General features: G+C 38.8%; 1 protein-coding gene across 1 annotated transcript in view; it reads left to right on the forward strand.

Moving 5' to 3' along the window:
- Positions 1-11726, forward strand: part of scara5 (scavenger receptor class A, member 5 (putative)) — a 501271-nt gene extending 489545 nt beyond the window's left edge. Inside the window, exon 9 of the mRNA XM_039748467.1 lies at positions 10353-11726. Coding sequence (XP_039604401.1) covers positions 10353-10486 — 134 coding nt within the window. The 3' untranslated portion in view covers positions 10487-11726. The remainder of the gene's footprint in view (positions 1-10352) is intronic.
- The last annotated feature ends 421 nt before the right edge of the window (positions 11727-12147 follow it).

The following is a 12147-nucleotide window of genomic DNA, read 5'->3' on the forward strand; positions in this document are numbered from 1 at the left end:
GTTTGGCTGCTCGTTGATAGGCGGTAACTGTGACTATCAGCTTCTGTGTTACAGGAAGGTTAATAACACAACTTTTATGCTACCTAAAATGTCATTTTTTTCAGCTCTACAATTCGTGTACCAGTGGTAAAAGGTACAAGTAGTTTTTGTTGGAAAAAATGACTGAAGTTAACTAAGGGCTAATTTTGTTCTATTGTTTTTCACTCTTTCTGGGAGCATTAAATAGATCATTAAACAATGCATTTATGCAAAGGTAGTTTTAGTTCCACTGCTTCTTCTCTAGACACTTGGTAATATTATCAGTCTCTCTGAAACCACATCAGTTATTATACTGAATGAACTAAGTGGCACTAAATGAAAAATGTGCACATACACAGAATTAAAAACTGTAGGCAAATGCATTGTGAGCTGCACCTACCGTATTTTATCCAAATAATTCCATGAACATTTACAATATATCACCACAATCACCGCACAGATTAATCCAATTTGATTCTGTTCAGTTCCACATGTGGTGGCATTTCTACTGACAAAGCAGTAGCCCATGCCCTCTTGTTGTTGAATTCTAATGACCACATTTCCCAGCAGGCCACACAACAACCTAGCCTATAAAAATCATATACGAGGTGACACACAAAAATAAGTGGACTGGGCTTGTGGTTTTCCTGGAAAACCATCTGGATTTTGTCTGAATGCGAATCATAGAATTATATCCCCTCCTACATACACTCTCAAACCGCCGACTGGCTAAGTATAGCCTGTGAATAGCCCAGTCAGTACTTGCACAACAATCGCTACACGAGTTGCTGTGACAATGTCGGGTGAAAAAAGTGAACAACGAGATAAGACAAGGCAATGCTTCCACGCACAATGCTTTTTTCATAAAGCAGATTTTGACTGACAAAAACATTCCTGTCCTCGATCATCCTCCCTATTTGCCCAGTTTAGCTCCCTGTGATTTTTACTTGTTCCCAAAAATCAAAAGTGACCTGAAGGGAACACATTTTTCTTCAATGGATGAAGCGAAGACAGAAACGGCAAGCCAGTTGAAGAGCCTCAAGCAAGAAGACTTCCAACACTGTTTCAATCAATGGAAGATACGTATGTAGTGGTGTAGAGATCAGGAGGGGGAGTATATAGAAGGTGACAATGTTTAGAATGCTGTAATTCATCAATAAATATATATTTTTTACCAATCCAGTTATTTTTGTGTCTCACCTCATACTGTATATGGTTATGCAAAGAGCCAAAAACATAAATCCATTGGATGTAATAATGTAGAAAAAGAACGTAAAGGAAAAAATGAGCATAATTTGTATAACCTTGCATTAACTCTGATTCAATAAGAAATTGTCTACATTACTCTGAAATAGTTAATAGTTAAAGATAGTAAAAACAGCAATAGGTATGTGAAAGGACCTGCACTGCATACATGTAACAAAAAAGAGGATGTGATATATTTTAAAAAAGAGAAAATTACACTTAGATTAAAGATTAGGCGGGAGCACCTTAAACAATTCAGGTAAAAGGAGTTTTGCTTGTCTGAAGTCTTGTCAAGCTGAACAGAAGTGCAATGCTTGGGAAGCTGGAAAACAAAGCAGGGATTTAGAGGTTTTTTGGTTTTTTATTTTTATATAATTTTCACTTACTTAGCTGCAAATCTCAAAGAATAAACCTTGAAGTTTTGGTAATGATGTCTGAAGCATTCACTGCGCTCTGGAACCATTTTTGAGCAAGAAACAGGGAGCTGATGTACGGGGGTCCCATGATGCATTTGAGACTGCCAAAGAGTTCTATATCTCTTTCTTGCTCTGTCTCTTTTTCATTTTGCCTGAGAATCCATAATCTGCAAGAAAAGAAGCCATCTGGGACTGGATTGGTCATCAGCATCTTGTAAAAGTCAACTGATGTTATGCTGAAACTATATAATGCACTAGAAAGACCGCATGTGGAGTATTGTGTGCAGTTCTGTTCACCACAGTACAAGAAACATATAGCAACACGTTTTGCAGAGGAGAGGAATTAAGTGCATCCCAGGACTTGTGCTGACTGATTGACAGTCTGATAGACTTGGTGAATTAAACCTGTTCAGCTTCGAGCAGAGGAGACTGCTTGGGGACCTAATCCTGGTATTTAAAATCCTCAAAGGCATTGATAAAGTAGATTCAGCAACATTCTTTCAGCTTAAGGTTGAATCACGTAATCGAGGACATCGGTGGAAATTAAAGGGAAGTGCATTTAAGACTAAAGCCAGGCATCACTTCTTTAATCAAAGATTTTTGGTAATCTGGAACAAACTACCAAGACATGTAGTTAAACCTTTCAGAAATACGTATCTGGATGAGATATTGAGACAGCTTCGTGATTACCTAAATAAACGGGATTGATGGACTGAATAATCTCCCTTCATTTGACACATTTCTTATGTTTCTTATTACTCCTACTTGGACTGGACCAGGTATTAAGACACCCATGTTGTGTGATTCTTTTTATCTTCCTATATAATACATGTGGTTGTTCGTTTGTCTGTCCAGGATTTGAAATCACCTGTAGCTCCCAAACCGTTTTACCTATTGATTTGAAATTTGGTACACATATATTACGTGACGTCTACTATCCGTTTTCGGGGCGATTCTTTTTATTACTATTTTGATTATTTTAATGTAGAATTAACTCTTGGCAGCGCGTAGCAGGGTGGCCGTGCGGCGCATGCGTATGGGCGCCGTTCTCATTCCCTACCACCTTCGCTAATCATTCTTGAGGCAGATTGAAGTCTTAAGTGCCAGCTTAAGTGGAAAATTAAAGAAAACGTACTAAGTAATTGCAACACAAAAACCAACTTAATCAGTTTTAACATGAAAAGTTATCGACGAAAGAAGAGAAGCAGCGGGCCGCTAGGGTGGAGAAAAGAAGAGCTGCTCAGGAAGCAGCAAGCGCATCAACCTCTGAGCAAACGAATGATCAACGTACAGAGAAAGAGGATGAAAACTAGGAATGCTCACGTCAAGTGTATTCACGCCGTTACTGGTCGCCTTATATTTGCTGTTAATGTTTTTGATGACAATTAATATAATCTTCTGGTAAAATAATGTCAGTGTCTTTGTTTGAATATTACTAGTGAGACAATAACTAGATTGCCCATTTCTTTTTTTTACCTCTATTGATGGCAACACTGGGTTACAGTAAAGGAGTGAAATAAAAGACAGTCCCAGTCAGCACCATAGCCTGCCATTAGAGAGAGGTCCCTAGGAGTGAATATGTGGAGTACAATACAGATAGTGAAACAAGTCAGAGTTTACAGGTAATAATTACATAGCTGGTTTTGACATTTCTTCCTATCCTCCATTAGGAAAACATCTTGAAGGGTTAGTTATTACCTTTACTGTCAGGTGATCTGACAACATGATAAAACAGGGAGTGTGGGCACAAAAACATCAAATACAAGGATATTATGGTAGCATCAACATACAATTTATGCAGTGCTACTAATGAAACATACATCATGGAATAGTAATACTACAAGTTCTAATGAACAATCACAGTTTGTAGGCACTCTTGTGCAACCTTCAATGTTATCTCTATGTTTCAACTTCGAGTCACCAGAAATGTGTAGCTCAATAAACAAGGTGCAGCTAACTGCCCCCACTGATATTCTGTTGTTGTTTTAGTGTGCATTTCTCCCTACAGATGTCCACAGCAAATGTCCAGATGTCTAGATGTCAAATGTCTGGATTCTCTGTCTCCGACTGATCTGTGGTGTGCTGCATTGGCTGCAGATTTTCTTTGTCTCTTCCAAACTAAAGACTTGGCAACTGGTTGTATGGTAATGAGTGCTAATAATTATTGAAAATCGGGGCCAGGAGTCCCACAGCTCTCTTCATACTCTGATCAAGGTCATTGGCAGCACACCTCACGTGGGTGGTCTAAATTTATAAAGGAGAAAAAGCCACGCTGAGTGTTCACTTAACTGAAATAAACATCTGTTAAGTGCAGGAGAGTGAAAATGCACAGGGTTTTGCTGAGTGTACATTGGATGATTTCCTTCATTGATCAAAGATAACAGAGTTAGAATTAAAAATTAAAATGACTTGTTTAAAGAAATGCTATTTAAAGAAAGTTTTTGTTCCCAACCAATTTCATTTACAACATTTTTCCAAAACACAAAACCACAGTGCCAACAATCACAGTTCTCTGCATAAACTTTAAAAAGATGGCAAACCAGTCTGGTCCTGCAGATAGCAGTACTGTAGTTGAGTCCAAGTTGTTTGGCACAACATTTTTAAAAACACTTTAGCCTTTCGGATTGACAGTACACATGCTTTATTTAGAATTACAGTAATGTTTGCATAATGTTCAACACAAATTGGAAACTTAAGTCCATAACAAAGTAAACTGCATGACTATTAAAAGAGCTGAGAGAAACTGAGGCCATGAGTAACAAAGTGAAGACAACCAATTCAAATAATGCTATAGAAAAGCAGCAAAAAGGCCAACTTGAAGTAATAATTTCTTTAATGTCTACTATGTGGGTTAAATACACGCACACATGATTAAATACACATGGGGAGGTTACCTGCTTGTACTACTAAGCCACAGCAGATGAGTCAAACAGCCGAAAGAGGTGCTTGTCACTCCTCTTTTCAGGTCGCTACACTGGCGCACTGTAGCAGCACACATGAAGTTCAAATACTTGATCTGTGTCAACAGAGTATTCAGTGGATCGGTACATACAGTATGTACAGTATGTGACACTCGTCAGGTTCCACTCGCCCACTCAGGTCTGCTATCTCAGTCCAGACTCTTTTTATGTGTACTGTAACTCCGAACTGGTGGATTGAATGGCCCATCTCCCATCTGAGCTGCTGACTCCTTCCATGTGTTTAAGTGTTTATTTCTGATTCTGTCTAACAGATATTAGCTGTTAGTTTTTGTAATCTACTAACTGTAACTAGGTTCTATTTTGTTTTTTAAGCTTCACTTGAGATCATTTTTGTACCTTTGGCCTGTAACAATTAACAGTCCCTAGAGTGATGTTTGCTCTGTTATGTTGACCTCTGTTTTTAGTCACTTTGGATAAAAGTGTCTGCTAAGCAAAGAAATCCATCTATTATCCAACCTGCTATATCCTAACTACATGGTCACGGAGTTCTGCAGGGTGCGAGGCAGGAAACAAACCACGGGCAGGGTGCCAGCCCACCTCAGGGCACGCACTAGCAACAATTTAGAATTGCCAATGCACCTAACCTGCATGTCTTTGAACTGTGGGAGGAAACCAGAGCACCCGGAGGAGAACATGCAAACTCCATGCAGGGTGGACCTGGGAAGCGAACCTGGGTCTCCTAACTGCGAGGCAGCAGCGCTACCCACTGTGCCACCGTGCCGTCCTAAGCAAAGGAAAGTAAATGGAAAAACATTTATAGACTATATTGTTCTTAAATATCTTTGTAATTAATAATTTGATGAAAGGTTTGTAGTACTTATGAAAAGAATAACTTGTCTTGTGTAGTTCTGTTTGGTTTAGAGTCTTCACTTGCTATGATCAGTTTTGCAACCTTGTCCTGTAACACTTCTTCTTCATACTGAGGTTTACTCAGTTAAGTTGACTTCACTTGTAAGCACTAGCTACGTGAGTCAATGTGAATGTAATGTTGAACTAAAAACAGGAATCAGAAAAACATTATTCATACCGATAGAACAGGCAGTGGCTCTTTAGGACAGAGAACTCCACTCCAGAACTCATGGGTCAATAAAATTCTTTATCTTCATCGGATTCAGATTCAGTGTTCTTTGCATGTTGGTTTCCAAACATCCTGACAGACAGACACCTGGTAAGATGAATATGTCATGAAAAAGGACCACAATATAGTTGAGTGTTATTTATTATGAAGGTACTTTATTATGAAGGTGAACTTTGTGTACAAGTATAACTTTGAAGTTTCAAGACACTTTAGTCCTGGAGCTTTAGGACTAACTAGCAGATATTGCCGTTATTTCTTAGTGGGTTGTTTATCAGGAGGCTTTGGCTGTTTGGTGATAAGCCATGTGCTGCAATGGTCAGTCTCTTCATGCAGGCCAGGCAAAGTATTTGTCCTTTTGGTTACACAAGGAATGTAAGCAGACCACAATAAATATTGTACTACAGTGGCAAATAAAGCTCAATGGTATAATGCAAACTTGATGGTTTGGCCTTCTGAAGATTACCTTGGCCAGAGCCTGTTTGAACTTTGACGTTGGGGTAAGCTGGAACAACACCACTTCAGCAGGAAACAAAGATGGATATTTAAGGAAGACAAAGGCAGTTTTGTGCAGCTGACAGCATAAAGCAAAGATGAAACTTTAAACAGCTGGGAATACTCTGTACTCCTATTAGAGAGGGTCAGATGTGGCTAGCTGGTGATACTTGCACCACAGGATAACACGTCTCTGTTTCAATGTTATTAATTAAAACAAAAAGCAGGATAATTTGCCATATTATTCCACCTGCGGTGGGCTGGCGCCCTGCCCAGGGTTTGTTTCCTGCCTTGCGCCCTGTGTTGGCTGGGATTGGCTCCAGCAGACCCCCGTGACCTGTTATAGCAGGTTGGATAATGGATGGATGGATGGATATTAGTCCACAATACTAATTTAACCTACTTTTATTCCATCACAGGTTAGGACTTTATGGGGCATATAAGAGTCATACTACACCCAAATTATGACCACAGAATCCAAAGTAAAAAACAGAAAAGGGTGATTCCTTAATAAATAAAGGCATAATTACAGTAGGACATAAGTTATGAAAAAACAGAAGGTAAAACAATAAAACCTAACTGATCAAAACCACCTGCTTGACTACACTGTGGGATGGCTGGCTCACTTACCAACTAACATTCACTTTTCTCCTGCTCAAAATCTTCCAGATTCATTCCTGCTCTTACTTCTGACCTTCCTTCCTCCTGTCAGTTGAGTCCTTGTTTCGCTGCTGCTTCCCAACTTCAAGTTCACAGGCAATGTAAGTTAATAGGGCTTGTAAGCCTTTCCCCGCCATTACTTCCTATCGCAAGCACTTCTAGTTTACCCAAAGACCATCCAAGGTCCTGGGGCCTCATATATAAACGGTGCGTACGCACAGAAATGTTGCGTAAGAACTTTTCCACGTTCAAATCGCGATGTATAAAACCTACACTTGGCGTAAAGCCACACACTTTTCCACGGTACCTCATACCTTGTCGTACGCAAGTTCTCCGCTCGGTTTTGCAGACTGGCGGCACCCAGCGCAAAGCAGTGCTACTGTTCCTGTGTGGTTACTCCTTATTTTCCTGACGCGGCTTTATAAATACACTGAAACTAACCACATATTGTTTATTAGTGTAACGCATCTGATTGTAATTAACTTGTAACAATATAATGGTCCAGGGAACAGCCATAGTATTCCAAATACCATAACTGCTTTAGTGTTGTTATTCTCACTTCTCCTTCTTCTCCTTCTTCTTCCTTCAGCTCCTCCCGTTAGAAGTTGCCACAGCGGATCATCTTTTTCCTTATTACTCTCACTACACGACTCGGAGTACTTATATCACTGTATCTGAGTGTGAATCACAGCAGCAGCTGATCAGAAAGAGAATTATCGGTATACAGCTTCAAGGACACGCTGTCTCAGCCACTGCAAAATGTTTTAAAGCCTTTCCTGTACGGACCTCGCGGTTCAGAAACAGTTTAATCCCAAGAACTTTAAATGCAGTCAATCAAGTGCACCTTGTAGAACTGTTTGTATTTATAAGTACAATCACCCCACTGCAAACTTGCACTACAGTTATAATATCTCACAACCTGGGCCACTTTATAAAGCGCGTATTTACATATGATGACGATATCATTTTTAAGGTGAAATGCAGCAAAATATGTTTATTAAATTATACACATAAAACTTTAACTTCATTTAAATAATCTATATTCTTCACTGGGAGTGTCGTTAAGGATAGAATAATTAAACGTACTACGAAGATATTTCAATGTTCCTTAAAAGTTTTGAAGAATCGGCGCTAATCTTACAGATGGCTTAACTTCTATTACAGAGCTGATTGTATGGCGATCGGTTACTTGGGGAAAGAAAAGCAAGGACTCTTGGGCGGCACCAATATATATTGAATATAAAACAGAAAGAGAAAATAACAACACAGCTAAAAACGCAGCGACAAATTTCGGCAAAAGTTAAACGCTTGTGTCATTAGCACGAGGCGGCTATGCAGTGTCTGCAACGGACGTGGCCATCCACTGTGCATAAGCTACCTTACTGACATTGGCGGGCGAAGGATTCTTCCTCTGCCCAGTGCCACCACAAGCCTAGAGCCGCCCCTGAGTACTGCTGCAATAAATTATTTAATCGAAGTGAAACACATGTTTAATAACGTGCTTTAACTCCTATCATCATAAAAATGATATCACGTATACATCTCAGTATTTTAGTTATTCAGAGAGCTGTAATATCACAAATGTAATGGACTCTGTGTCCAGTTGGAGGAAGAGAGCCAGTTTAAGAAGCAAGTAGTGCTTCACACACATAGATCACATACGAGTAGAAGATCAAATACAAAACAAAGCATTTAACATGCTACTTTAATTACGATGTGATTTGAGAAACGGGTTAATTAAACGATTTTAAGATGAAGTTTATGATGTTCTACTTTAATGATAAAATAAACTACGTGATTAAAGTGGAAATGTCGAGATTGAAGTTGACATTTCATGCTTTTTCCCCACTGTGTGCCTTTTTTCTCTGTACCCTAATAAACTTTCATATGACACTCAGACAGTGGGCTACAACTCGGCTTTTCACGGCGACTTTGATATGTGACTTCTTTTTTATTTCCGGCATAATGTGCCCGACATAAAAAAGAAGTTGTCAGATATCATCTTCTTTATCTTATGATAAAGGTGTACAAGGGTGTGAGATACAAAAAACACAAAACAGTGCAAACGTCGCTTTGGAATAGTTCAGGTATTACCGTGTGGTCACGTATGCACAATACAGTACATACAAAAAAAAGCAGTGTGCTCCGTGATTACTCTCTCAGGTGCCATTAGCATATCATAATCTCTTGGACCAATAGCGTGTTTTCTGCATTCGACTTATACGACCGACATTATAAAATACCAGAAATTATACGGTAAAATCAAGTCCTCAATACTCATCCGGGAGTATATATGGTATGTAGAATGACACATCCTCTAACAACCAGATCTGGGCATTATGTTCAAATGGGTAAGTATTTTTACTACTATAAATAATGGATAAGACCAAATAATGGAAAACACAGCCTACTATACTATAGTAGACCTGAATACTCAATCCAAAAAAACTGTTACTGAAAAAACAAAATGTTATCTGAAAGAAAATATCTGCTTCAAGTTCAAATAGTATACTCTGAAAATAAAAAGGTATACTTAGAAAAGTTATTCATTGAAAAATGGAAGGTGGCATTCTGTTTAGAGTGGTTGAGTCTGAATTCAAATTACTTTGCTGTTTTTGGTAAAGTACTGTATATATACACACACTAGTAATAAATAAGGCTTACCCTCAAGCCATTTAAATTTTTTTAATGGTCTGGGTAGGACATTTGTCAAAATAGTACATCTAGGAACAGAGCAATGTATATAATACTAATAACATACTTCTAGAAAAGACCATTTCTCCTCAGGGATTAATACAGTGTACCAAATACCTAAATAAATAAATAACCTTGAGTGATAATGTTAAACTCCAGTCTAAATAATTGTGCAAGAAGCAAATCAGACATCTGGACTTTTCTGCAAACATTACAGGCCAGCACAGCTATTGTTCTTTCAGACTATTACATGTGAAACATCATTGTGGATTTCTCTGTATTTTTTTTCATATTAAACTAACTTTTCTTTAAGTTAAGATTTTATAATACTATGTACAGTAGAACTCTGATTATCTGTGCCCCAATTTACATTATCCAAGGTGAACCTGTAAATGTAATACATTACTTTTCTTACAAAGTAATTCATAAAAGCTTTGCCTTGAATACTGTACTGAACACATATTGCTTTATGGCAGCCGTGATTAAACACACAACAATATACAGTACAGCTATGCATGACACAATGGCACTGCTCACAAGGGATGCTGGGTAAGACAGGGTGGAGGGTGGGAGTTCTTTTGTAGTTATTGCTTCAATGTGATCGGGATGTCATGGCTATCAAGAGGGAAGTGGTGTGCAGTGCAGTGTAATGGCTGAGTATACAACTGTAAATACTGCGTTCATGTGTCATTGTTAGCCATATTTTTGTCACATTACCTGAGGATTTTTGTGAGTTAGGCTCCTTCATTTTATGTCTTATCTTTTCAGGAAAGGACTACATTTGGATGGATGATGTTGCCTGCAACGGAACAGAAAGCACAATCGTTCAATGCAGATTTGCAGGCTGGGGGAAGACAAATTGTGGACACGTGGAAGATGCCGGCGTCACCTGCAATCCATAATGAACAGAGGATGACAGGACTAATCTCTGATTAAAACCAGTCATACATCAGATTAAACAAGAAGTATTTGGTTTTTTTGTGCTTCTTCAAAAGGTTACCCATTTTTCTTTCATTGTCCAGAATATGATGACAGTTTTTTCATGCATTTTCAAGGAGTTTTTTTTTTTTTTAATTGATCGATTACCAGAGCTTTCTAGTCTTCCTGCTTTGATCCATGTTATGCATTGAAAACTATATTTTGTTTAATAGGCTTATTTTTATTTTCAAATTATAAAAAGTTACATAATTACTAGATTTTCTTAAAAACAAATTTATTTGTAGTCCTTACTACAATGCTGAATATTGGGACAACCTTGATTAGCACCAATTCATATAGAGATCTATAACTGTTTTTATAAATCCTCCTGGACAATGTATCAGCTCAGGGAATATACCTCGAGACAGACATCATGTCTGAGATTCACATAAAAAGACATTAAAGACAGCTGAAGTACTTGGCTCGAATGTCAAACAAGCAAGAAAGAAAGAAACGTACAGTAGGTAGGTTATGGTGGCTCATCTTCAAATTTATGCTGACCTCTTTACAACTTCTGCTTGGTAAGGAGTAAACTTGTCTGTTTTTTGATCAAAGGTACCCAGGCCCAAGAAACAGCTTTTGATATTTTTTATAATATTTCAGTGTGATGGACAGGTTTCTGCAATGTGCCCAATGGCACAGTCCTTAGCGCCTTTGACTAATCTGAAGTTTGTATCTTACAAAAACAGCATTATGATTGCAACATTAAAAAGATCATTAGGGTTTAAGTAAGTGAAGTGATTATAAAATTCCTTACAAAACTGAACTAGTTTTAAAGGCCAGTAAGATTTTCATTCATGGAAATTCATCTCAACTCATTTTCTGCAATCACTTTTCCTGGTGAGGGTTATGCTGGTAGCAGGCCAAGCTGGTCAGCTCAGACTTCCTTGTCACCTGCTACAGATTCGAGCTCTTCCTCGGTGGATGCTGCCCATAGGTGTTGGTTGAAGTGGCCCCCCTTTCTCTATGTAAAGCACTTTGAGTGTCTTGAAAAGCAATATATGAATGCAGTGTCTTCTTCTTTTGGGGAATTTCCAGATGATCCTAAGACAATCAAGAGATTTAATCTCTTCAGCGTGTCCTGGTCTGAGTGGTAGTGCTGCTGCTTTGCAGTAAGGAGACTGTGGAAGATTGTGGGTTCGCTTCCCGGTTCCTCCCTGTGTGGATAGCGCTTTGAGTACTGAGAAAAGCTCGATATAAATGTAATGAATTATTATTATTATTATTACTTGCCCAGAGTAGCTCTGGGGGAGCTGCTCAGGACACACCCTTGTGGAGGACCAGTAACTCTACTCTGAAGATTTCCTGAATTACTGAGCTTCACACCCTAACACAGAGTGTCAGCCCAGCCACCCTGTGAAGAAATTTCACTTCTGCAACTTGCACCTTCATCATCATTCTTTCAGTCATTACCCATAGCTCATGACCACAGGTGACATGCCACTCTCATCCACTCAATGACCTCACATTCCCTTTTCTAATCTCTCATGGACAACATTCAGATTCTTGAACTCCTCCACTAAAGGCAGTTATTTCCCCGTCACCGGGATAGGATCACTGGGACCCACTCCTGGAGCCAAGCCTG

The sequence above is a fragment of the Polypterus senegalus genome, chromosome 3 (assembly GCF_016835505.1).
Source record: "Polypterus senegalus isolate Bchr_013 chromosome 3, ASM1683550v1, whole genome shotgun sequence".
Lineage (NCBI taxonomy): Eukaryota > Metazoa > Chordata > Cladistia > Polypteriformes > Polypteridae > Polypterus > Polypterus senegalus.